Consider the following 27,993-nt stretch of genomic DNA (forward strand, 5'->3'; position numbering starts at 1 on the left):
TGCATACCTCTATTGTCTTTATTTATAAAGAAGTGACAACACTAGAAAACACATTGATAACCAGTGCTTTGAACAATGAAGGAGGGATCTAAAAAAGTCTGATTAAACTAAACAACCTTAGGTCTTGAATCAAGTTGCATATCTGCTAGGAATGCTGAAATGCAAGAGTTTACACCTGCAATATCCCATAATGGAACAGCCACATAATATCAAATATAATCTCCAGTTTCAAAACCAGGACATAAAAAAAGCCATCACTAGGTATTAGAAGACCACTGCAAGTTCTTATTGCTTTTTGAGTTGAATAATCATCTTCAAATAAACCAAAACCCAAACCATCCCTACAGTCTCTTGCTCATCCTCCTGCTCCTTCGCTAACACTGGAAGCAATCAGTTATATGATGTGACAACAGAGGCATTTAAAAAAACCCAAACAAAACTTATTTAAGTACATGGACATCCCCCACCCTCCCTCCCCTCCCTCCCCCTGAAACCCACTATAACCACTGAGTGCCCGTGTAGAGGAGCAAAACTCCATCGACAAAACCAGAAATCTGACTACAGTAAGAAGGAAACAAAGGGAGATATAACTTCCTTAAATATTCAAAATCTCATGTCTTCCAAAATAAAGCACATCATCCTCACCATTTAAAAAGGGATGGTGCTTTATGTTTATCTAATCCTTGCACATGCTGAGTAGCTCTCAAGTCCACTGAGTTCCACTGTGCAGCAGTTGTGACTTTGAATTCAACAATGCTTCAAAAACTACAGTAATATTCAATGCACTTTTTACTAAGGAGAGGGGAAAAAAACAAATGCATGTTGATGTTGTTCTTGCCAGTCCAGCATTTCTGCAGCAACTCCATTTGTCTCTTGCAGTATGAAACGTTATACCGGCATCAGTCTTCAGAATCATCCTCAGAGGCTGTTGGAACAACAACACATAATCAGAAGCTTTGACTAAGGTCTGTGAAATCAGAACACTTTCAGATGAGTAGTGGAGGTAACAGTGACTTTCTAATATTAAACAGCAGACTCCAATACCCACCCCAACCCTGTGTAACTACATGGCTTAAGTTCTGAATACAGCTCATGGCTGAAAAATACAGCATCTTCAAATCAAAACTCAATTCTATGAGACATGATGACCTCCTGCAGTCCTTCCTCAAAATGAAAGGAAGAAAACCTTACTTATGCCAGAGATTCAACTTTTACATAGTGTTTACAGTGGCTAATTCCACCAGTAGTCAGAGGAGAACATATTCAATCCATGACAGCAGCACCCAAAGGAAAGAAATGACTGGAAGTTATCAATTTGTATACTACAATATCTAGAAAGGTTCAGCAGTCTACACAATCCAAACAGACTCCTAATCAGATTGTTTTTTAACATGTTGCTTAATGCAATGAAGTGAAGCCTAATTGAAAGCAGCTCCACTCCACTTCCATTTCTTCAGCATATTCAAAGTGAACATAAAAACCCACGTGTGCAGGATTTTGTTGTTGCAAGGTGAATGAAAAGACACACACTTGTCAACTGTGATTAGAAGTCAGTACACACATCTACAACAGGCTTCTCCACAAGGGGAATTTAATCTGTCCTCTTAAGCAGATTCTGCAAAGTTTATACACCTCTAACACAGTGAAATCTGTCTCCTCATTTCTCCAGTTCTTAGAAATGGAACTAAAGTAGCGTCGATAATACATTTAGAACTCAGTATTCCTCACCTGCAAGTTTGATAAGAGCTGAAACAAGTATAGATTACTGTGCAAAGTGACACTCATTAAGATTTTTACTCTAAGAAGTAACAGAGTATGAATAAAATCTGAACTCAAGTCCACCTTTGTCTGCTCTAAGTGTAGAGATCTGCTCCTTGAACTAGAATTCACACACACCCCACACATTCCTTACCATACTTCCAATACACCCTATGCACTGAAAATTCAGACTCTGAATGCTGACAGACATTTGCATGTACACCAGGACAACACAAAGAAAAGGTAGATAACTACACTTCTACTACCTGTTGATCCTGTCTAGAAATAAGCTTAGGTTCAGAATATATTTACCATAAGTCAGCACATTAATTTCAAACTTAACCACACCGAAGCAGCTATTAGGTGAAAAGCAGGCTAGTCCTTTGCCATAATTGGCAACTGTGACATTTCATTCCTGAAGTGGATTATGTCAGATCAAGGGATACACACAACCAAAAAGTAGTGCATGTGTGGAAAGGGAAGATGACAAAGTGGCAAGAGAAATGTGGCTACTTAAGCGGAGCGAAATTCAACTTCACTTTTCTTTTCTGCTAGAGCTGATGTGAAAGGCTACAACCTGAAGGTCATTACCAATTCCATAACTGCATGCTAGTAGAATCACAATAACCAAATTGTAACTAGTGAGACCTCTTTTTATCACTTGCAGAAAATACTTCTGTGGTCTGAACAACTCTGCTCTTGAAAAATTCATCATGGAGAATTAAAACTAGTTCCCCCTCAGAATAATTCTACTGATAAATGGAAAAAGCACTGCTGGGTAATGTCAGATTTCCAGTAATTAAGCTCAATATTATGAATCTTGGCAAGGAGGATTGTACTCAGTTAACTTTGAGGTGATCTAATGGGAGGGGAGGGGAAGAGGGGAAGCACCTACTTTCAATATCTTCCATATGTGCCTGAAGAGTTCTTGCAAGGTTAATAAACTAGAAACAAGGCAAAGAGAAAGTAGTTTAAAAGTTGCAAAGTTATCTGCAGAAATTTGCAACAAGTTAGCAAAAGTTTTCTTCACTTTTTCTTTACTTTATAAATCCCATAGCTCCATCATTGGTGCCTGTTACCCTAACCCATTTGCCCAACTTACAAAGAGTCAATGCAAAATTTAACATAAATCCCCACATAATAGACTTCAAATTGCTACTGCAGTTATTTCAGCTTCCACTCTGTCAAAGGTTTCTGGCAGCAGTTAGTGGCATCATCTTCATGTTCTACAGTCTGTAAGACACATCAATTTTGAAAGCAGCACACACAAAAACCTGCCAGTTTTACAAAACTGTTCCCAGAAATTCTAATGCAGAGAAACACAATCTGTAAGGACTGCATTACTTGGATGCATTCCATTTACCTCACTAATAATATGGCAAAAAACATAGCCTTCTGACTGAATGAGGTTAAGAGAAGATGCATACACACACTTAACTGCAAATCAAAAGTTTAAGAGCAGGATTACTAGTAGGCTATTTATTATTAAAAGTACACAGTATCAAAACCCAAGGCCAAAATCCCTAAAACACAAGTTCCTTAGACAACTTTGAAAGTGTCAGTCAGGGAGGTTTTTTTGTCAGTGACCATCTCATTGATCATCCAGAAGCTGACACACAGCAAAATCAGACAAGAATACAAGTCTAGGGTTGCCTTAGCTCAGTAGTATGCCAAGTGCTGAACGTGCATGGGTACTCTTACAGATCTAAAATGCAGTGTCATGCTGCCTCTGATGAGAGAACAGTAAAAACATCTCATTCCTGCTAAGAGCCTGTACTGCATGCTGGCTACTATTAGACTATATCTTTTATGTCCCTACACTAGTAACAGAGAAAACTAAGCATTTCATTTGTGGATCATGGAATACCAGTTGAACATTAGATGTGTACAGAAAAGAGCAGCACTGTTCTAGTATAGTAAGTCATTAGAGCACGGTTCTGCCTCTACTTGAAAGGCCTGCTACCTGCTAGCAACCATTCCAGTGTGCATTGGACAATTAATTCTTTGTATGTAATTAAAAAAAATAACACAAAAAAAAAATCAGCCTTCAGGAGCTCAGTTGATGAAGAGCACTGATTCATTATTTAGGATGAAATAAACATGTAGAACATAGGATTTGTGAATGAGTCACTGCAGAAATAACTGTATGATGATCTCTTACTGGTAAAATGTGCACTTACTGCATTTCTCAGACAAGTCATTTAAGTGACAAGAATCCAGTCAAATACAACTAGGAGTTTTGACTAATGCCAGAAAAATCACACTATAGCTTGTCAGTTTCAGAAGGTAATATTCAAGTATCTATTTAGGCACAATCCAGCAGATAAGCATTGCAAGGTCTAGACCTTTGCAACATTGACTGGCATAATGCAACAAATGAATCAAGTAAGATAATCCAACATTCTCAACTGGGTGTTTTGTACAGTGGGAGGTGAACCTTTCAGTTTTGCATAAATTCACAATAATCATGGCAATACACATGCAATGCAATGAAATACTAATAACTGACAGAAGTGATTTTGCACCAGTGACTGCAATAAAATAGTACCTTCAGTTTCCAAGCAAACAGCATTGACAAACTCAGATCATCTAAACCTAAATTTGTTAAATAAGCAAGCTTCTTGGGCATCTAGTTCCTGTTATCTGCCATAAAACCCACTGCATACTTACTCTAACACGTGTGCTGGCCTCACTTGCTGTTCCCAGCATATCAGAAAAGCGCTGCTCACACAAGTGTAACAACACTACAAGGTAGAGCCCAGAGCTGATAAATTCATAGTCTGCCTATAAAGGAGATGAAAAGAAACATTCAGAACAACATTCAGCAATATGTCTGCATATATTATTCAAGAAGTAGAACAAGAATTTAATTTTACTGAGAAGTTATACATATTTGATCTTTAGCTGTGGCAAGAGAATTGGAGAAATAATATGCCAGAAAACTTTAATTACTGAAAAACTATTTGTACTTCTGGTTCTTCCCACCCACCCCAGATCTAACATTTTATCTTTGAATACAAATAGAAGGAGTTCTACAAATAAAATCCCAGTCAGCATGATTGGTTCACAGGAAGGTATCCGAGAATGAGAGTGGGGAAAATAAAAACCAACAAACTTTGCTGGTTCCGTCTCAGGTGGTCCTGACACTTTGTAGATATTCAGTGTAAAGGGAAAGAGTCTAAAAACTTTATCATGTTTTAAATACTTTGAGAAATTATTTTTCCTAAGAAAGGAAAACTTTCAAAATGCTACTGCTCAGCTAAACATTCAGAGTCAATTCTTTAGGAAGAAGTTTCAAAGCTCTTATTTCTATCAAAGTACAGTGATAGTAACTAACTATCAGCAGTGCTTAAACACAAGATGACAACACCCTCAAGGAAGACTTTTCAGAGTCAGGCCCAAGTGACAGCAAGTAAATTACTAGGATAAGAATTCACTCTAAATAAAGTTAGAGGTAAACAAAACTGGTGTCACTTTGTATTTTCTTTCAATTTCAGAGGTAGACAAATTTCATTAGTCTTTCTATATTCTATAGACTACAGCCCAGAGAATAAGGAAAACCCTCTGAAAAAGTTCATTAAAATAATGCCAGCTTTGTTATTTACTAGTTTTTACATACTACACAGTCCAGTAGCTCCAAGATAATAACTTTCTTATAATGAGAGCAATCATTTTTCATTTAGGAAATTACTTGAAGGAGCAGCAAGAACCTGTTAGAAAAGAGGTTAGTTTCTACCACGAGGTATGAAACTGAAGTTTTTAATGGTATGCTTATAACAATTGCTTAAGTGTGTTACAAACCAGCTAAAAGCAAAGACAACCCCTAACTTAATGTGAAATTCAATCTAATTGCAGCAGTATTCTATGGCAGTGTTACGCTGGGGGGAGCAACTTGAACCCACCACATGTTCCCGCTGCACCTACGCATCAGACACTGGGACTGCAAAGCTAAATGATTAAGGAAAAGAGATATATTACACTTACTGAAAGCTCAGCTATAGGAAGCACAGCAGGAAGACAGAATTTGTCTGAATACTGAGAAGAAAAATCTGTTCCATGCTGACAGTACTTTATGTGCATAACAGTCCTTCTGAAAAGGAGATGCATTTTCCTTCTCTAAAGAAGAACGCCTTCTCATCACTAAACCAACACTTACCAAATTAGGCAAAATATACTAACTTGTTCATTTGCATGTGCCCTATAGAGTTCATGAATGTCAAAGTCTTCCAGATTCAGATGCAACTTCTCCTTGCACAGTTCACAAGTTGTTACTGCTTCCAGAGAAGAACCTGGCAGGGAGGGGCAGGAGAAAAGTCAGTGTCAAGTTGCAAGGATGTATAAAATAGGGCACAATTATACAAGCATTACAAACTGTAACTAGCCCTTGGGTTTATATGACAAAGCAAGAAGGCCTCTATTACAAATGTACTACCTGCTGCTGTCAGAAGGTAAATGCTACAGATTGTTTATTTTCTACCTAGCTCTACATATTTTGTTCATTCTAGGTACCATATGCATCTTACTGAAAGTCTGACATAATATCGCTGCTTGTACAGTTTGAGTCCTACACTGTAATCCAAACATACACAGAAACAGTAATAAATATACTGGAATAGCTTACAGTTACTGCCAGAATAACATTTTGTCTTGAAAACAAGCTGTTCCATAAACATCAACATGAACAAAGCAAGTTTATAGTGGATTTTTGACTTAACATAGTTAAACACTTAAATAACTTCTACAGAATGAGGCTTCTAATCTATCCCTACTGTGCTGTGGGTTCTCTAAGTAATAACCTAAGCAGATGCTAGCACCTTCTATTTGTAAAAAGTATTACATAATCCACTGGAATACACTGAAAATTGTCGGTGATCAGTGGCACATGAATCTAGAGGGAGGTCCCTAACAAGGTGTGCTCCCCAGGGGTCAATATGGAGTACAATGCCCTGGTGAGGCCACACTTGGAGCACTGTCCAGTTCTGGGCCTCCCTGGTTCAAGGACAGTGAACTGCCTGAGAAGGTGCAGCAAAGGGCTACAAAGATGATTAGGAGACTAGAACATCTCATTGATGAAGAAAGGCTGAGAGACTTGGGTCTTTTTAGCCTAGAGAAGACTGAGTGGGGAAACTTATTGATGCTTATTAATACTTAATGGGTATGTGTCAGGAGCATGGGGCCAGCCCTTTTTCAGTGGTGCTCAGGGACAGGACAAGAGGTAACAGGCACAAACATGAACACAGGAAGTTCCATCTAAACATAAGAAGGAACTCCTTTAAACGGTGGTACAGCACTGGTACAGGCTGCCCAAAGAGCTGGTGGAGTCTTCATCTCTGGAGTTGTTTCAAACCTATCTGGATGTCATCCTGTGTGACCTGCTCTACGTGAACCTGCTCTGGCAGGAGGGCTGGACTAGGTCTCCAGAGGTCCCTTCCAAGCCCTGTCATTCTGTGATCTTCACCTCTTCTACCAAGCCATCTACTTTTCAAGTCTTATAAACTGGTCAATTTATCTAGAGTATTTTTAACTGAGTTACTACAAAAAAGTAATTTTATCATGTGCCATTTCTGAAGTGTTTCTTTAAAAAATTCTAAGTGCACTCTGAAGTACTGGTTTTGAAGAAGCAGTTTTAACTGTTTTCAACAGGACTTAGCATCTTTTAGTTCAAATAGAAAAAACAGTTTCAGATATTTTAAATTCCCATCACTCCAGTACAACGAGCCCAGACACAAAAGCCTTAAAAACTGGAACCATATGCCCAAGGAAGTTGAGGGAACAAACTCACTCCAAACAATAGAGTAGCTCTAAAGCTACACTTCTGCTGTGCTATGATTTTTGACTAATATCTTGGTAGACAATCCCAAAAATTTAATTCTGTGAATGACAGAACACAGTTCTTGGGAACACTCTCAAGAGAAGCTGCACAGAGATTCAATAAGCTTGAAGCGCCACACTGCAGTTCGTCCCCAACTGCTTGTTCTTCAAATAGATACCTTAGTAAGAGTAACCCTCCTGATAAGCCTTTCCAAAGTACCTAAAGCCTTCCTTGGTGCAGAGTCTGCTTTACCTGAATTAATCTTGGATTGCAGCCATTTTTTCATGCACTCCTGGTGGACATACTGCAGACTCCCAGTGCATTTGCATGGCTCTATTAAAAGGTTGTCAGAAGTTACAGAGGACATCTGACAGATTCTGCATAAGTCACCCTCTTCATCTTCAGAATCTTCTAAGAGCAGGCTGAATGGGAGGGAATAGTAACAAAAAGCTGTGACACATTTCATGGAAGACTTCTGATAATGACAATCCCATTCATCAAATTGTTCTCCTAAAAGGATTAAGGCAAATTTCTCAGAAGGCACAGTGAGAACACAAGTGACAGCAGACTACATTGCTGCCTTCTGTAAGGGAAAGTTCCCTTCTAACAACATGATTACAGAAAAAGCCTCTCACGTTAAGTGAGGTACATTTTATCTCAAAAGAACATGCCACTTTACCTCTCTTTAATTTTCTGGAGTCTTTCTGGATCTCTTGAAGGTGGTATTTTAGACTTGCCACTTTCAGGTCCATCAGACTGATTCCAGCCAGAAGGAATAATATCTACAGTTATCATAAGATTGTCAGACAGATTGCTTCCTAGAGTTGGAGGCACTGCAAAGCGAAAGAGAGAACCAGGCAGAATTCCAGAACTTCTCCTACTGTGAGCTGAATCTGGTGTGGAGGCAGTAGCTGCAGGAATACCAGATACTGCAGGTGTTGGTGGTCTGCTAATAGAAGCCCGAGGAGTGCTATCTGATGCTTCAGGAGAGGTCTCTTCACCTGACTCTCTTCTTCTGAAGATATGGTGTGATCTAGCAGTTGTATCAGAGGTAGAGATCCTTGCAGATTCGTCTCTTCCTTCTCTCCTTCTTCTGGAAAACAGAGGAGTACATCTGTTTCTCAGAGATGATGACAGCCAGGATCCTGTGCTTCTACTTTCAGAGTCTGGTCTATAACTTTCCCCATCTGAATCAGAGTTATGACTTTGTGAGACTCCTGATAAGCCCCATCTCCGTCTAAGAAAACTAAATCCCTGAGAAGCTTCAGATGTCTGAAGTCCTGGAACTTCTGGAACTGTAGATCCACTACTGTTTGACAGAGTAGAAGCCTGACCTCTTGGGACCACTGTTGAGTCTTCAGAGCCCAATGATCTTGTATGCAATGAGTCTTGGCTAGATCTTCGTGAGAAAAATGTAGATGACATACTAGATGCTAAACGAGACAGCAGCTGTCTGGTTGTGCGCCTCCCTTCGCTGTCAGCTGCAGGCTCATTCAATGACCTCTGAGAAGATAAAACTCTTTCAGAACCACTAGAGGAAGAAGTTGCATCTCTAACACCAGTTAGAGAAAATGCTGTCTGCATGCTCCTCTGGGGAGATTCCAATTCATTTCTCCTTTGTCTTGAAGAATAGCTGAATCTTGAAGAGCTCATGTTAGAGTCTCTATTGAAATAAGATGGCTGCTGATCAGAAGGCAACTGATGGTTCATGGATGCATTCAGCCTCAAAGTGCTTAATGAATTCTCTTTTGGTCTTGCTCCTTCTGCATATGAAGAGGCAGGCCTATCTTGAAGATCTATTGCAGAAAAAACAGAAGAAAATACTATGACAAGATATGCTCCAACTGTTGCATTCCAGATGCATGACACTGAAGTATAAACACAGACATTCAGGATTTCATGACCCTTACACTTAATTATTTCCAATTTGGCAGGTAGATTCCAGAGCAATATTAAGCTTAAATTTACTTACTAGAATTTTAATTCTAAACTGAAATCTAGTGTGGTTTCAGGCTGGTAAATCCATCTGGAATCTAACACCCCCAAAATCTTCAGCTTTTCAAAATGTGACTTGCTTGCTTTTATGTGAATGCTGTCAGAAGTTATGCAAGAACAGCACATGGATTAAAACCAAATTATGTACTACTTGTAACTTGAAGGTCCATTCAGCCTGTAGACTTGGAATGTCAGGTTAGCTAAAACTTCAGCAACACAGGGACACCAAAGCACCCAAAACAAAGGCATGGATACAGCCACGTATATTCCCCATCTACAGCAAGTTGCCTTTTATTTCTTCTCATCAAAGCATCCAGATCTACAGTTACAAACACTCTTTAAAGGTACCTAAATTAGATTTGTATCTCACTATAACAATGTTTTAAAACAGGAATTCAAAAATAAAAATAATATCCTACAAAAACACCCCAGCCAGGGCCACAACAACTACCACAACAGCTCCAGCCCAAAAGGGTTATCTAGCAAGGGCTTTTATCCAAGAAATGCAACTGTTACTTCACACGTTCAGCTATGCAACTGGCTTAAGCACATTAGCCATTCTGAGCAGTAATGTCATCTGCTCTCCTAACTACCTTGCCTGCCTGTACTTTGACCCTGCTTTTTTAAGTGTATGTTTCATCACCCAGTGCTTCCCAAGGGCCGGATAGTAAAGGGGGGGGATTCTGCCCCTCTGGTCCACTCTGCTGAGACCTCATCTGCAGTGCTGGGGCCAGCTCTAGAGTCCTCAGCACAGAAGAGACATGGATCTGTTGAAGCAGGGCCAGAGGCCACGGCAGTGATGAGAGGGCTGGAAGCCCCCTGCTGTGAGGTCAGGCTCAGAGAGTCAGGGCTGTTCAGCCTGAAGAGAAGGCTCTGGGGAGACCTCCTTGTGGCCCAGAAAACGAGAGGCCAGTCAGCCTCACCTGGCTGCTCTGCAAAGAAGGACCTAAGAGTGCTGGTGAACAAGTTCACTGTGAGCCTGTAATGTGCTCTTGTGGCCAAGAAGGCCAACTGTATTCTAGGATGCTTTAAGAAAGGTGTGGCCAGCGGGTCGAGGGAGGGCCTCCTCTATCTCTACCCAGCTGTTTTGAGGCCACACCTATGTGCTGTGTCCAGTTCTGGGCTCCCCAGTTCAAGAAAGGTGGTAATTGCCCCATCCCTGGAACCACTCCAGGTCAGGTTGTTTTGGCCTGATCTTGTTGGTGGCCCTGCTCACTGCAAGTGGGGATGGACTAGATGATCTTTAAAGGTCCCTTCCAACGCAAACCAGCTTGTGATTCTTCAAAGTATATTTTCTGTAAATACTGTCTAAGTACTTCAATGCCTTGAGACTTCTGCTGTAGCAGAACTGTAGTTAACATCACATAAACCAGCTGAAAATGCTAGTATCAGCTCCTTCCTCGAGCGCCTTGATCTGGGGGACACAAGGGTGAAGAAAGAAGCAGCTGAACACAGCTAACCTCATAGACAAAGCTATTTCAGTATTTTATCTACTTAACATAGTTAGACTAAGCATAAGCATAGTTAGACTAAGATGGGAGGCAGAAGCTTTCTCTATCTAACCTGAAAATGAAATTATTTTATGTTTCAAGTTTTGGCAGGGTTTTTTCTTCTGTTGTTTTGTTTTGGGTTTGTTAACAGGTTCTGCATTGCAATCACCATTTATTGTTGAAGCTGAGGTTTATGCATCTGATTTTTTAACCGACAAACCATCTGCACAGATGCCAAACATCTGCCATATGGTTTCAAGTGCCCAGCAGGGAACATAGTTGGGAGTTGCTTTTAACAGCCCTTTACAGTGGCACTACTGCTCAAAATGCAGCAAGGCCAGTATGAAGCAAGGCTGCCCACCCATCTGTTTCTCCCATTAGGCTCTACTACGAAGTAAACTCCAACTGTCCACTTACCAAGTAAATGTAGTGCACAGTAACATTAAACCATAGCCTTCTGGTAAGGCAAGACAGCAAGCTGAAATCTGGAACTATGTTTTATCTTTTCTGCTCATTTTCTATACTTGTAAATATGGTATTTTTTTTTATTCTTTCTTGAACTTCTGCATTATTAAATACCATTAATGCATCTGCAAAAAAGTGACATAGGAGGACTGATTGACAAGCTTCTCCAGACAGCTCTAAAAGGCCACAACACTCTGAACAGAACGTGAAAATGTCAGCACAGAAGTCTGTTCTAGTCCTAGCAGTTACCATGGAACAAATCTTGCCTCATGTAAAGTATGTGCTTTTCCATTTTTCTTTTCAGTGTTTCCTTAATAACCACCAAAGAACCCAAAAGGAAAGAGATCGTACAGGCACCTTCACAAAAACCCTTTGCTCACACAAATTCACATTATTTCATTTCCCACACCTAAATACAAAGAGCTGTTAAGGTGCTGTCCCAACAGCAAACACCATTTTCTTATTGCTGACTGCATCTACCAGCTAGACCACTCATATAGGCTTTGATGCTTTAGCCAGCACATAAAAAGTGGCCAACCAACTTTATTTAGAAGGATACCTTAAAGTTAAATTGATCTTAAGGCTGTGTATTTTGAGAAGGTATTAAAAGAACACATGAAGAAACTAACGGGCATGCAACCTATGGGTTAACAAGCTTTCAGTTGTACAATACATACATGCTGAAGATGAAAAGTCACTGTTTCTGTAGCTGTGATCCACCAGGTTATTAACAGACAGATCTGCTCTTCTTTCTAACTCTCTTCGCTCTCTCACCAGGTCAGTTCCAAGGGAGCCTAGCATCACTGATGAAGACCTAGGAATCCTACTGTACCTCCAAGAAGAATCTAGAAAGAAAAAGTAAATAAATGCCCTGGTTTTGTAACCATTAAAAAAATCCAATCTGTGAAAATTACTACTTAGGCACTCATTCTGGTTACACCATATTAAGGACAAGTTTAACAATACCACTAAGCTGATCAAGTGATCAGTTACCAACAAAGTCAAGAACAAAGCAGCACTCTGCTGATTATTTCATCTTGTACTGAGTTAGCTCCGAAAGCTAAACTGGAAAACAGTAGTAATACTTTTGTGAAGAGTCAGACCCATTAACACTGATACAGGCCCAGAGCAGGAAGAGAAATAGCATCTTGTTTTCTAATGGCAGCTAGTTATTAACTGGGTTTCACAATCACAGCAAAACAGCAGTGTGAAACTTAGTAAATGCTAACATTCAAATGAAGCTTCTTAAATGCTTCTAAAACATTTTTTCCCAAAAGACAGGAAAGCTTAAATGCAGCTTAGGCATAAAACTAAGAACAATGACTAACACTGTTCTTGATTGTACTTCAGAGTGAATACTCCAGTTCAGCTCTGACAACTACATAGGAAGCTGTACATACTGCAGCTGTAAACAAAATTCCTGTTCCAAAAAAGTGTTCTTCAATGGCTCTGAAAAATTCACCTCAGTTTTGGTTTAGTGCTAGCTTAGAAATCCAAATTTAAGCATTGTGCTGGTTTGGGTTGGAATGGGGCTAGTATTCTTCATAGCTGCTATGTAGCTGTGTTCTGTATTTATGCTGGAAAGCATGTTGGCAACAGGGATGTTTTAGTTACTACCAAGCAGTGCTTTATATAGAGTAGTCAAGGCCTTTCTGCCTCTCACACCACCCCACCAATGAGCAGGCTGGGGGGCGTGCAAGACAGCAGCATTCTGCACTGGGTTAGGAACTGGCTGGAGGGCCATGCCCAGAGATTGGTGGTGAATGGTGCCACATCCAGCTGGAGGCCAGTCACTAGTGGTGTGCCCCAGAGATCAGTGCTGGGCCCAATCCTACTCCATATATTTACTGATGATCTGGACAACGGGATTGAGTCCACCATTAGTAAATTTGCAGACAACACCAAGTTGGGAGCAGGTGTTGATCTGTTAGAGGATAAGAGGGCTCTCCAGAGGGACCTTGACAGACTGGACAGATTGGCAGAGTCCAACATGACGTCATTTAACAAGTAGAAGTGCCAGGTGCTGCACTTTAGTCACAACACCACCATGCAGTGCTACAGGCTGGGGTCAGAGTGGTTGGAGAGCAGCCAGGCAGAAAGGGACCTGGGACTACTGGTTGACAGCCCGCTGAATATGAGCCAGCAGTGTGCCCAGGTGGCCAAGAAGACAATCCAAGAGGTCACATCTAGGATAGCTGACCCCAAGCAACCAAAGCAACATTCCAGACTATATGACATCATGCTCAGCATATAAAGCTGGGGGAAGAAGGAGGAAGTGTGGATATTCAGAGTGACAACATTTGTCTTCCCAAGTCCCCATTAAGTGCTGAATCCCTATTTTCCTGGATAGCTACAACCCTACCTACCAATGGGAAGCAACTAATTAAGTCCTTGTTTCACTACTGCTTCTCTATTAAGCTGCCTTTATCTCTATCCCCAAGTCTTCTTTTACTCTTCTTGATTCTCTCCCCTGTTCCAGCAGGGGGAGTAAGCAAGGACATGCATGGTCCTTAGTTGCCAGCTGGGGTTAAACCATGTCACAGCATATTGCCCAACCAATCTAGAAATGCAAAGACAGATGGCCACCATTTACATTTTTCATTTGATGTATGACTATTTTATTAATAAAGAGTAAGAAAGCATTGACAATGCTGGGTTCTGAGCAAGAATTTATCAACTTTTATTTGGATGGCTGTACGGTTCCTTAAGGACGTATACAAGAACACTGATGATTCTCACAAGGGTAATCTGAATGGACCTACTACTGGTCTGTTTCAAAATGTTCTACTTTCAGTTTAAGTTTTTGACCCTCATTTCCTGACCTTTAGACTTTTATTAGCATATTGCTTAAGTTACATTTATCCAAGTACCTCATACTTACTCAGCTTTAATGAAAAATCTCAGTTTCTCATTAAAGGGCTCCTACTGTACAATGTTTCTTTTTGTTTGGCCTACAGAATGAGTTCAGGTCCTGCTAATGAAGAACTCTTTCTTCCCTGACCCCCAACAACAGCCATGACACTGCCTCCTAGAACACAGAGCTAAGTAAGGTAAAGATTTCTTTTCAGCTATCCCTGGCACACACAGCTTTACCAGCATAATTTGACTCATGAAATAATAGCAGGTGCACTCATTCCTTCCTGGAAATCTTAACCAATTAAGACATTTGAGCCATGAAGTTCAGCTTTACTACAAATGGAGTAAGTACAGGGAATAATTTTTTAAATTACCTGAGTACAATTGAATTTTTCAAGAGACCCTGTTAACAGCCTTCCCAGCACTTTGGATACTGCTGTTAGTGTCGGCATGTCTTCTGTTACGCATGGCTTTGTAGTGTTTAAGTGTAATAAAAGCATAATATTTCAAAGCAAGTCCTTTAAGACTTCATAAAACCTGATCTTCCTATTCAGACAATTCTCATGTAACTCAGCTCAAGTAATCAGCCTCTCACCTGTAAAAGCAGTCAAGCCATTACTTCTCACGGAAGAGGTAGATGTACAAGACAGCTTAGGTCTCTTTGAATCACTATCTCGCTGCTGGCTATGCAGTCTTGAATACGCTCCCTGAGTTCTCTCAGACTCACCGTAACACCCAGATGTAAAATGAGAGGAAGATGATGTAGACTGAAATAACATTGAAAACAAAATAGGAAAAGAAAAAGTTACAGAATTTCAGCTGCATTTACACAGAACAAAAGTATACATAATATAAGACTCAAAAAGAGTAGAGAGTAACTTTAAGACACAAAGCCTTGTTTCAAAATAGTACAGGACTGACACTTGTGCTCCTGATCAGTAATCCTAGATTTACTGAAGACAATCCTACAAGGAAAAGCCACCTTCTATGACAATCAGCATTATTTTTCCTTGATACATAGATGTGGCTTACAGGGGAAAAAAGATATTCCTAACTTGTAAGATGCTATAAAAATGATCATATACAGCTGTATTTGTTTGGAGGTCTGCACAACTTTGCTCCCTAGAAATGATGAAAACGTTGTTTTATTAAACAGTTTAACTAATCCAGCTTATTTTTTTTACAGACATAAAATATACATAGCTAAGGAGTCAGCTCTAACCCCTGGTAAGCTGCTTAGACAAGATACACTGTGGTTACATTAAGCTCAAGTGCAATGCAGAGTAAAGAACAGGTACAAACCAAAAGTTTTCAGAAACTAGTACTAGGAAAAAAATATATAAAGCTCTTATTCTGGTTACTTGCAGCCTAGGTATTAATTTTCTATTTGATTTTTTTTTTTCTTTCTTATGCAAAAAAGCTTGAGTTCAAAATAGCTCAACTGACCTGTTTGTCCTCCCAGAAAGTATCTAAAAACAAGGCCCTATAAGGATCAACCAAACTGGAGCAGAAAGTAAAGCTGTGTTTAATTTTCAGTCCCCTTTTTCACCAAGTCTAAGCCCCTCCTTTTTACTCTTTACAACTGAGAATTATCTAAGTACTTCTCTTATCCCATCATAAAAGACAGATGGGGAGACAGACTAACATCATAAACCAAGTACAAAGGTAGGTTTATTTCTCTCATGGATCATCTGTTTAGCATGTAACTTGCCTTTTAATCATTTGCTATTTGTTAAGTAGAATTTTTAGTGTCTTCTGCAATGTTCATTTGCACTAGAATTTAAGAGAAAAATTAACCCTACTGGGAAAAAAAGTGTCATTTTGAAAACTGTACACCAACTTATTTAGATATGTAGGCCTCTTACAACCACAGTTTCAAAGTGACCAGAATTTTCACTTGTTTACTACCTTCACCCAAACATCTTCAGTTTTCCAATTTTTCCATCTTAACACTTCTACTGCAATTAGAAGTGTTTTATTGTCACTCTGCAGAGCATATACAGGTCGAAGAAGCTATGTCTGGAGTCATGAAGGCACATTCTGGAGCCTAGTTAAGATAAGCTGCTAAGGCCTGAGCCTTGGATCCCCAACTTAGTACACTGCGAGTAGCACATAAGCATGTGCAGCAAGCAAGTGCAGACTATCAGAGGGCCTGAGCATCTCTCCTATGAAGACAGACTGAAGGAGTTGGGGCTGTTCAGTCTGCAGAAGAGAAGGCTCCGAGGTGACCTAATTGTGGCCTTCCAGCATCTGAAGGGGGCCTACAGGAAGGCTGGGGAGGGATTTCTCAGGATCTCAGGTAGTGATAGGACTAGGGGAAATGGAATGAAGCTGGAGGTGGGAAGATTCAGGCTGGAGGTGAGGAGGAAGTTCTTCCCCATGAGAGTGGTGAAACCCTGGAATGGGTTGTCCAGGGAGGTGGTTGGGGCCCCATCCCTGGAGGTGTTTAAGACCAGGCTGGACGAGGCTCTGTCCAGCCTGATCTAGTGTGGGGTGTCCCTGCCCATGGCAGGGGGGTTGGAACTAGATGATCCTTGTGGTCCCTTCCAACCCTGACTGATTCTATGATACTATGAACTGCTCCTCCACCATTAAGTTTTATAAAGCAGGTCTCCAAAATCAAGTTTTCTGGCACCATCCAAAAAACACACCCTCTAGAGATGCCTGATGGAACAAGCTAAGTATGAACAATATTGATGTGTGTGAGATTCTAATCACCTGCTTTTTTCTTTTTAATTAGAAACTTGCAGAGCCAGTCTCACTTCAAAGCATTTTCTTAACTATTAGTAAAACTAACAAACATTATTATTATTTCCATTCTCTGAATAATTTAACACCACCACTATCTTCTTGCTTTCCCTCCATCTTGCCTTCATAGCATCCACTTATGTAGAAACAGTACAATGAGCCTCTGCCAAGCAGCTTTTCTGGTTGTGAAGGCTGAGGTAAAACCCTAGGTTTAATTTTTTGATAGAAATATTACACATTAACAACTCTCACCAATCTGCTTCCACTTCCCAAAAATCTTCCAGAATGTGGATGATCAAGTGTCCCTGAGTAGCGAGTTGGAGAGGACGTTGTAAGCTTCCAAGGAGTGTCATGGGTGTCTCTTTCTCCAATTCCCCAGTCTCTACTGGAACTATTCAATACACTGGATTCCTGAAGAACAACATGCTTATCATTTGCAACTTGCAACTCAAAATGAACTCAGTATCTCATCCAAATATTGAAAATACAGGGAACTGGAGGTACTATGAAATCTGGAAACCTCTCATGAGAAACATCAAGGGATACCCAAGAAGAAATTAAACAGGCTTAAGAGAGAACCAGAAGCAAAAGGAAAGTTTGCTTTTTAAATTACTTTCTAGCAATATCAGCTCTTTTATCTGTCCCCTCATTTGGCTGGGGACAATAAAAAGCTGAAGCAATGAAAGGCTTCTGAAGCACTACCTCAACTTAGATACTTAATCAACAGGGCAAAATAAAAGACCTTTCAAGTCTTATGTAAAACACACACAAAGAGAATAAGAGTCCCCATAATAAAAAAAGTGCCACAGCAACAGTGGCTTTCTGACCACTAAAGCAAGTCACCTGCCTCGTCGTGGTCACCAGTTTCAATGTAGGAAAGAGTGGGTGTAAAGGGGGGGGGGGGGGGGGGAACAAAAAGAAGGAATAAACCCACAGCTTGGGCTTACTAACAGATGATTCTGTGTGCTGAATTTAGTAAAATTAATAGAAGTAACAGAAACCCAGCCACTTTATTACAGCTAAGTGGAGTCTGATTTTTATCCATCCTCTTTCTACAAGCTATTAATAATGCAACTGCAGTAGCTTCTGTCACTATTTCTTATAAATTGTAGCACTAAGATTTTAAAAGCTGAAATTGTCATGCTCATCTCACAAGCAAAATTACTGAAAATACAGTAGCAGCCAGTCAGTTCTCATATTCAAATTGTCATTAGGATTCATTTCATGTACATGAATTCTCTGTCCATGGGCACATGACTACACAACATTTTATCTTCAAGTGAAGCTCTCTCAAAACATTCTTAGTAGAAGCCACATGTAGCAGGCTTAACTGATACTGAAATACTTGCCTTTCCTTTTCTCCAGCTGTTAAAATGATGAAGATCTGAGAATTTCATCTTACTTTAAGTGTCTAGATCACTACAGTAGAATTTAATCCAAGAAAACACACTCACAGTGGCACAGCACCGAAAGCCAGTTCATGGACCCTCTACCATTCTAATGCAAGATAGCCTTTACACTGTGCTCATTTCATTCAGACATGTCCCAAGGCCAAAACGCAAAGAAGAATGCACCACCACCAATGTACTGGGTACCCCAAAAGTGGCTGTAAAAGAAAGCTCAACCTTATTTCTGTATCTGAAACTAACAACAACAAAAATCAGTTTGCTTGTTTCTTTCAGTTCATTATTTACTATCTCCTGTTGGAACTTAATCATTCAAGCACTATAGAAGGTTTCCTAGTTTTGGTGTCTACTTTCAGTAGCAGAAAAATGTGATTGGAAAACCTTTATAATTATTTTATACCCTTATCTTGACCCAATCACTTCATTATGACAAAATGAAACAAAATCAAAAGACACTCAAACTTGCACATCATTTCTCATGAAATGGCTAGTAATGTTGCATCATACAGCACAGCATACATTTCATTCTTTGTATTACAAGTCACCTAGAAGCTATGTTATGTCACATGCATCAGATTAGTTTGCAGTCAACCTGCTTGTTTTGCCTCCTCAGATGAGCAGAGGCTACTACCCAGACTAATCTTAAAAGTAGATGACATATTTATACCCACATGAAAAGGAAAAAAAGAGGGAGGAAAAAAAAACCCCACAACACACACCTTCCTTTTCATTTTTTTTTTAGCTTTCATCAAAAGCAAACACTTAGTCTGACTGCTCTGTCTCTAAAAGCCTGAGTTAAGCTACAAGTGAGCATGGTCTCTAGCTAAGAATTGACTTTGTACTTAGAAAGGCAGGTCTCAAAGTTCTTCTTCCTCTGCATACCCAAAGCACTACTGATATTCATACTTACTTGCTTCTCAACCAGAAATGTTTTAGATTATTTAGAACTGAATCAGCTCTTAGTATTTTAAAATGTGCTTTGGAAAGGATTAACAAAGTGAAGAGGCCCACCCATTCCATTCCTATTTGGCTGGACTTAATCTTACTTACAATCATACAATCACAAAATGCTTTCAGATGGAAAGGCCCTTTAAAAGTCATCATCTAGTCCACCCCTTTATGATGAGCAGGGACATCTGCAACCAGAGCAGGTTGCTCAGGACCCCAAACAACCCGACCTGGAATGGTTCCAGGGATGGCATCTACCACCTTTCTGGACAACCTGGGCTAGGGTCTCACCATCCTTAGTGTAAGCAATGTCTTCCTTCTCTCTGGTCTAAATCTCCCTTCTTTTAGTTTAAATCATCCCCTCCTGTCCTGTCACAACAGGCCCTTCTAAAAAGTTTGACCCCAGCTCTCTGATCGGCTCCTTTAAGCACTGAAAGGATACAAGAGATACTGCAGACCCTTCTCTTCTCTAGGCTGAATGACCCCAATTCTCTCAAGCCTGTCCTCACAGCAGAGGGCTTCCAGCCCTTGCATCATTTTTGTGGCATGTCTGGACCTGCTTCCACAGGTTCATGTCCATGCTGAGGGACTACAGACCTGGACACAGTACACCAGGTGAAGTCTCACTGGAGCAGAGTAGACTTTGTTCTCAACCCAGCCCCTTGTAATGTCCACTGGCAAGCAATATTGAAATTTGCTCCTACCTGCTCTGTATGTATCAACAGAGGGGAACTTCCCAATGCTTTTATCGTTAAACATTAGTTTTGTGTAACAAGATCTCACAACTATCTTCTAGGAATTGGGAGTGGAAAGAAGGGATACAACTTAACTTTCTATACATGTATTTCCCCCTTAGGAAAGTCATGAGTTTTGTTCCACAGATGGGAAGTACTTTGCTCAACAGGAAGTAGTCAAAAGACAATATGCAGTGTAGAGAACACACTGCAGTTCACAAAATAAAACGTACACAACTCTTTTGTGTTGTAATTTAATAACAGCACTAACACATCTAACTTCACAGCACTTGGTTAGGCCAAGACTCATCTGTCTGATTTGGTTTTACTGAGCAGGCAGTCAGTGAAAAATGTATAGGAATCCATGAAAAAATAATGGCTGGAAAGTACCCTGAGACACTCCCTACAGGACACCTACTATGACTGTTAGATAAGGCAAAATATAAGACATATGCATGCAATTGTGCTAAAAATAATTAATGCCCTATTACTTGTAAATCTGTTTCTGGAAAAGTCATTATATAATACAATGTCCCAGATTGCTTGTCAGCAGGGACCAAACTCATATATATATAAACCAGCCCACAACACTTCAGAGTTAAGCCTCTGCAATTTGAAAGACAATGGGCTTACATTTCTAGGTCCAAAACTGAGGTGAGAAGGGCTGACAGAAGCAGAAAACAAAACAGTAACAGAACTGAGCCAAAGGGCCATCTGTTTCCAAGTGGCTGAAATAATTTGTGAAACAGTTTAATCTCTACTTTCCATAATACTTTCACAGTGAAAGCATCTACAGCATGTGACTTCTTATCTTGAGCATGACCCCTCTCCCCCACCAAAGCAATTTGGTTAGCATAAAATGCTGGATGTGAAACAGCAATGGCCTTTACCAATCCTCTCTATTGCAGCTGAAGCCCAGCTCTATTGATATGCTGACATCAGCAAAGAAAGAAGGTGTGGCAGAGCAGTGCAACTTCCTACCAACGTCTAGAACTGCAACAGGTGCCTCTGCTTTCTGCACTACTCATGCATGAAGTATAATGCTCCATACATGTCAATATCCTCACCTTCCCTCATAAGAAAACTCCTTCTACCCAGATTTGATGCTGCAGCATCTAGTACCAAAGCAGATCCATAGCATTGCCCTTTTTGAAAGATGTAGTTACAAACAAAAGCAGGTCAAGATGGCAAACCTACAACAATCAGTTCAGCAGTTCAAACTGCAGAACACATTCTTTGGCCTGCTTATTCAATCTATGCATTTTTCAAGTAATCTGGGAGTTTGTTAGCAAATGCAAGGCCCTGGGTGGGACCTTTCTTTGTATTTCCTTTTTGTTGCTGTTTGGGTTTTAGTGTTTTTCTTGGTGAAAAATAGACATTAATGTATACTTTACAGAAAGAGACAAAGCACATTACCTGGTATCCAGATTCTAATCTTCGTGAAGAGTCTCTTGCACTATATGCACCAGCTAAACTGTTTCCAGTTAATGTTCTAGATCCTAGTGAAGAACTGGAGGCCTGAACAGATATCCTTCGAGGAATTCTTGAGGGCTTTGACTCCATTCTCTGTATCCTGTATAAGGACACAGTGATTATAGTTTCTTTTAGAGGCAGGGACCTATATGCAAAACATGCACAAGTCATTCTGAGTGCATCATAGATATGACTCACATACAAATATTTACACAGTGCTTTGGTCTGACTGTGCATCAGCAAGATGGGGAAATAAGCTCTTATCCTGGTTTTTTGTAACCTCTTCATCTCCTCCAATTCTGTGTTAGAACACAAGAAATGTAGCCCCTTTAACTATTCTTATTATTACAAAAAAAGTGTATTACCATTATATCACAAGTGTGACTCTTTTAGAGCTGTGCAGCATTAGTATTAACAGAGAATAAGTCAGGAAAAAACCTCAGAGCTCCAGAATCCATGTAGTACTTTTCTGTAAATGAACTCACCTCAACACTTGCAGAAACTATACTCAAGACCTTTTCTTCAGAGTCAAAACTATGAAACTTTACCCTCCTGTGAAAAAAACCATATTTGCAGTCTACCTGCCTCAAAGAAACATTTCACTTCTCCAAAAACAACTCCCATGACAAGTAATGTATACATAAGAGCACATGCTGTCTCAGAGGTATATCTTAAGTTACTTTAAAGTCACTGAGTGTTTATTTGCACTTTCAGTACTTCTAGGCATTTCAGAAGTAATGCTGGTGCCTCTTCCACGTGAGAAATGATACTGTAGTTATTCCTGTCCTTGAAAGGACATCTTGACTTAGGAATATCTTGTTCAAGAACCACAGATAGCTAGCTAAACGGTTTACTAACATTTTGACTCTTCCTCCTCAGGATGGGCCAGAATCAGACCACAAAACACAGTTGGCAAAATTAAATGAGAACTGCAGTAACCTCAGTGACATGGTGTGGGAAGAGCAACGTAACTAAAAACTCTAAACCAGATGGACAAGAACTCCAATGGTACAAGGAGATTTGTAGAAATGCTACAATCTGGTTTATTCAACCACTTTTAATTAACCTTCCAAGAAGGAAAATAGTTATATCAGGAAAAAAAAAAAGGGTATGGGGAGAGAATCAGTCATGTGCATTTTTTTTTCTACACATCAGCAATGCTCTTCAGTAACAGTCTGTGAAAAGCTCCAACACTGATCCTGGTGTAGCTCTCATGTCTGGCTGCAGTTTCAAGTTGAGTTCATACTTGGGACTTCTGATCTTAGCTGGAAGTCCTGATGCCTTAGCCATTCTACCTGATAAAAGTTAAGTCTGACCAAGCTGAGGTTAATTAATGGAAAGTTGTTTTAACCACTGGCCTGGTACACATTCAGTGGCTAGCTTTAAAACATGGGTCACAACATGAAATAACCCCAAATCCCTAATCTTGCAAGTCTGAATTTTTTGGGGGGCAAAAAATACAACCTAAAGCATACCAAGTTTAAGCAACTGTGCATTTGTGTACAAAAGTGCTATCACGTTGTATTATGGAGAAGCAAACCAGCTTCTAGACCACGTTTCAGACATTGGCAACCCAATCATTTTGGCCAGAGACATCACCAGTTAAACAAAATCAATTCAGGAATTTGAAACTCTCACTCAACTAAACTCGGATTATCATTAATTTGTTAGTTTCAAGATCACATTTAAATCCCTGTGAGAGCCCAAAGACTCTATTGTCTCAAAACAATGCGTGACATACCTGTCTAAACAGACAGGATGATGGCTTTGATAGCCCTTAATAGCTCTCCAGGATTGCTGCTGGCCTGGCAGAGTGGCTTAACAATGAAAGGAGAGAATCGGGAATTCCCTCTTTCCTGATTTTAAAGCCACTGCAACAGCACCACATAAAGTGCAATGGCAGACGCTGCTCTGGAGCACTCACCTCTGCTCACCTCCCTTTGTGATTTGGAGACCATCCCCACCCTCTTCCCTTCCATCCCAAGCCAAAAGGGTATAAAAGGACCACAACTTCTGGGGTTCACATGTTGCATTTACCACAGAAGACCCTTCTGGGATGAACACCCACTACTGAAGGACCTGGAGTACGTCTGTGAAAATATCACTGGATCTAAGATGGTGGTATCTTCCTTTCCCTCTTACTTCTCTACTTTTTCCTCTCTTCTTTCTTCCCATTTTCCCTCTGCTCCAGTCCAACTAAGCATCTCTAAGGTGCAAGAGACCAAGAGTTTTCATCAGCTCTAATAAACCTAACTCATCAGCTGTATGGTGTTGGTTCATTTTAATTCACTCCAAGAGAATTTTTGAATCTTAGCATTACCTATCCCACTACCCTATGCTGGCTTGGGATATCAGGTCATGACAACCCCTAAGTTAAATATTGAGCAATTGTATGCAATTCTCAAAGTTGCAAATACAGCTGTATTGATAGGAATCCTCTAAGCATCATTCTGAAGTACAAAAGAACACTGTCAGCTGTGGAAATCTAAGTGAAATTCAGTACAGACAAATGTAGTAAACTAAGCTACACCATTCCAAGTGAGTAATTTGTGCAATAAAACGTAACAACCATGTTTCTTAGATAAGAACGATGGTTAATTTAAGCTTTAAGGTAATCTCCAAGTTCAGTACTTCTAGTATGAAGCTGCACCAAGAATGAAAGAGTTATTATTCAAGTTGCAAACAGTGAAGCCAAATTATGTCATGGTAATAGAGACCAGACATATGCTGGATAGGACAGGTGTAGGTCTTGATGAGATCTGACATTCAAAGCACTATTTATCTGTGTTTTACCCTCACACAAAATGTAAAGGACACAGAATAATAGATTCAACTCTGTACTATTAAGTGCTGTACAACAAGTGCCAGTATTATTGCACTGTTTCTGGACCACCCTGTGTCAGATAGATGTGGAATGGACGAAATAAGTAACACAGAAATCACATAAAGGCATATGTGGAATAACAAAGGTTCTAGAAGGGCTGGAAGCTCCTCCCAGTAGAAATTTGTATCTAGATTAAGAGGGGAAGAGACAGAACTGTAAGAAGCTGTAAGAACTTCAAGACTAAATTAGATATCATTTAATAATAAAATTGCTTAAGGACCATCCACAGAACAGACAAAAGAAGAGCATCCAGATAGGACAGGAAAGGTCAAGGTAGAAGATCGTGGGCACCAAAGCAAACTATCTCAAGAACCTGGAATAGAGCCCAACATTAGCAGATTGCTTCTACAAACATATGAAAAGGCACCAGATTAATTTTCATCTCTAGTGGTAACCCTAAGAGTTCAATGTTACCACTCTATGTCAGGATAACACTATCTATATAGTATTTTGTTTCTCTAAGTAAAGAAATCTTGCAGAAACTACAGACAAAAAAAACAGTGGCAAACCAAGACAAAGACAGCACCCAAAAATTGCAAAACTTAATGTCAGTTTATGCATATATCTCATGATTAATTTAATACAACTGTTACTTGTTCCCTGCAGTCCTGGCCTCAGCCAGTGAAACAGAAAGATCTGCTATAAAGACAAATCAGAGTTGTGTAAGAACAGGCATTTGACAAAAGGAGCCCTGCCTTATTTGATGCAGAGGTGGAAAGGTATTGGGGAAAAAAGGCATTGTGGTCTTGGCAAAGTACTTCTGCTCAAGGAAATTCGATTTTATCTCTGCCTCTCAACAAAGATTCAGGGACATGGAGCACACTGTTCACATTATAAGTTTTCTAAAAATCACTACATAAGAGCTTTTCAATTTCTAGGTAGCCACCACAACATCTACTTGGAATCCAACTAGCAGAAACCATGAAACCTTGTATCTGAAACTGAGGTCAATGAAGCCAATATTTGAATATATTAGATAGGTAACAACAGATACCGGGCAACTCAACTTTGGCAATAAACTAGTAAGATGTCTTCTGGGGTTTAGGGGATTGTCCAGTGGTTTTTTTCCCCCTTGGGTTGTCTAAAAAGCATTTTAAGCACCACATCTTGGAAGCTTAAGAAGCAACCATCCTCATAGTTGGCTTGACTACAGATAATACATATAGAATAATTATGCTGATCATGGTAACACAGTGAGATGGTTAAGGTGACCATGCTCAGGTCAAGCTATCACAGGCAGAACAAGACAATGGTCTCATAGTAAAAAACAATAAATAATAAAGCCCCTTGAGTACCTGTCTGTAAGGAGAAACTTGTGATTTTATAGGGTATTTCAGAATAAGAATGGTTCCTTTTCACAGTATCAGCATCTTAAGGGTGCTTTTTAATGAGCACAAAGAAATCCAAATTAAAATCTTGAACATTTTGTTAACCCACGCAGGAATTCAACAAATCCCAAGTGGTAATTAATGTGTTGTAATAAGTTCTGTAATGACAAAGCAGTCGCCTCAATTTACAGAGAAGGTAGTGAGGGCCAAAAAAATATTTAAATAACTTCTCTGAGGAAAAGAAGATAATAATAAATTGTGCTGCATTATGAACTGATTTTAAAGGTTGTTCTTGCCACAAAGGAACACCTTAGTGAAATATGACACCTGCAGTGTCTTTCAGTGAGCATCCTCAACACACTGTCATGGCAAAATACGCTTCTAGCTTCTCTACCATTTTGACACTACTCATGCTGGTATAGAACAGAGGAATGAGTAGGGCAAGAAGCACTGTTCTCATCAAAGCTACATATTTTTATCAGCTTATGCCATGTTACACAATTTAGCAATCAAAACCTCACGGAAAAAAATCCACAAACAACTCTTGTGTCTCCTGGAATAACGGATACAGGCGATGCTTTTCAAGGCTTGGTAAGAAACCAAGTTCTGAAAACAAACATTAAAGTCGCACCCAGGAAACAGATGACCAAGTTGTAATAGGAGGTGGAGCTGAACAGCCTATTTTGAGTACACAGCTCAAATGTCCTGCCCTTCTTGATCTGTCATCCCTCCAACTACATTATAAAATATCAACTAGACCTAAGGCAGTCACGAGTAGTGACAATAACAGATAAAAGATTCGAGAGGTCTTTGTGGGAAGAGTGTTATTTCAAAATGTAAAAACAACACAAAGCAGCAAGTACTTCAAATAAAAATCTCTCATTCCCCCTTTCTTCTACCCTGAACCGCCCCGCCATGAGAAATAAGGGGCAATTTGAGGTGTTCTGTCTATCAGTAAGGGAAGCCTTTACCAGCTTCTGTAGCTTTCCAGGGTCAATTAAATAATTCTTGTACCATCAAGCAGAGAACACACTTCACTCCCAGCTCCGAAATTCAAGTTTTCTACCTTAGAACTATATGGTAACACTTCTAAGAGTCGAGGGTTTATGTCTAGAGATTTTTGTAAGGTTTGATATGCAATTGTTCCTTTCTCCCAAGCAACTTGGGATCGCATCTCTTCCTCGGTGTTTACTCAGTCATGTTTTTATGACAAACAAGATGGAGTTCAGGGACAAATCTAGTCTGCGCAGTTCTTTGTTCGGGATATTTCGTCAACCTTCAATCAAGGAAGACTGACAAAAAACTCAGCGGCCTCTCAGGAGTCCCATGAGCAAGGAAAATATTTACAAATGCGATCGCCTGCCTACGCTGCAGCAGCTGATGGCATGACGCTGGGCTGCTCCCCCAGACTAGAACGAGCAAGCTGTAGACAGCAGGTGCTCCGTAAAGCCGCTGAGGAGGGCACCATACCCTCCTCCCTAGGCCTGAAGGGAGCGGCCCAGACAACAAGGCTCAGGCCCCGGCCAGGAGCCCACGGCCGCGCCCACGCTCCAGGCCAACCTTAAATTGGGTCTTGCGCCAGGCTGAAGGACAGCACCGACCACTCTGTTCCCACCCCGCAGGCCAGAGGCTAGTCAAAAAGCGTAAAGGCACCGAGGAACAGCTAGTGTCACATAGCTCCGCCGCCAGACAAGACGCAGCGGCGTACGACCGTCAGAAGAGCTTCGCAGAAAGAAAGGCGGAGGAGGCAAACGCCAGCCCCGAGACAAAATGGTTCCCCCCAGCCCTGGCAAGGAGCGGCCAGCTCCGGCCCCGGCCCCGCACATAAACGCAAGCTCGATCGTACAGGGACATCGTCTCGTCCTCTACACCGCAAGCTGTCTGTACTCACTCTCACGGCACAATGCTCACGCCGCATGCATTCAGAAACTGAGGATCCTCCAGAAGAGCTAAGTCGAACCGGGCCCGCGGGCCGCCACGACAAGCCAAGCCAGCCGCCTCTCCCTGCAGCACAATGGCGACAGCGCGGAGACGGTATTCTTGTCAATCACCACCCGCACCCCGCCCACACCCAGCTCTCGCGAGAAGCGCGGCGG

General features: G+C 40.5%; 1 protein-coding gene across 5 annotated transcripts; it reads right to left on the reverse strand.

Annotated features, from left to right (window-relative positions):
- Window positions 1–27,926, reverse strand: MARCHF7 (membrane associated ring-CH-type finger 7). Of its 5 annotated transcripts, XM_068139169.1 has the most exons (10): window positions 21,629–21,785; window positions 17,377–17,535; window positions 14,972–15,143; window positions 12,198–12,365; window positions 8,250–9,366; window positions 7,823–7,992; window positions 5,938–6,047; window positions 4,429–4,542; window positions 2,654–2,702; window positions 811–925 (listed from the first exon to the last, which is right to left on the reverse strand). In XM_068139169.1, exons 1-10 carry the CDS (start codon window positions 21,773–21,775, stop codon window positions 900–902), a joined length of 2,232 nt encoding a protein of 743 aa, XP_067995270.1. In that variant the 5' UTR covers window positions 21,776–21,785; the 3' UTR covers window positions 811–899. The 5 variants fall into 5 exon arrangements, with proteins under 5 accessions (XP_067995268.1, XP_067995272.1, XP_067995271.1 ...); XM_068139167.1 differs by lacking the exon at window positions 2,654–2,702 and having other exon boundaries at window positions 1–925; XM_068139172.1 differs by lacking the exon at window positions 17,377–17,535.
- Between the last annotated feature and the right edge of the window lie 67 nt (window positions 27,927–27,993).

Source organism: Melanerpes formicivorus, unplaced genomic scaffold, assembly GCF_026170545.1.
Source record: "Melanerpes formicivorus ecotype bairdi unplaced genomic scaffold, bMelFor1.0.p_v2 SCAF_5, whole genome shotgun sequence".
Lineage (NCBI taxonomy): Eukaryota > Metazoa > Chordata > Aves > Piciformes > Picidae > Melanerpes > Melanerpes formicivorus.

Excerpts from the sequence above, each read along its gene's own strand:
- MARCHF7 (XM_068139167.1), bottom strand. The coding sequence starts at position 21,775 with ATGGAGTCAAAGCCCTCAAGAATTCCTCGAAGGATATCTGTTCAGGCC. Across the intron at positions 9,367-12,197 it reads TGACTTTTCATCTTCAGCAT|ATCTTCAAGATAGGCCTGCC; the intron begins GTATGTATTGTA and ends TTTCTGCAATAG. Across the intron at positions 4,543-5,937 it reads GGGCACATGCAAATGAACAA|GCAGACTATGAATTTATCAG; the intron begins GTTAGTATATTT and ends TCTCCTTTATAG.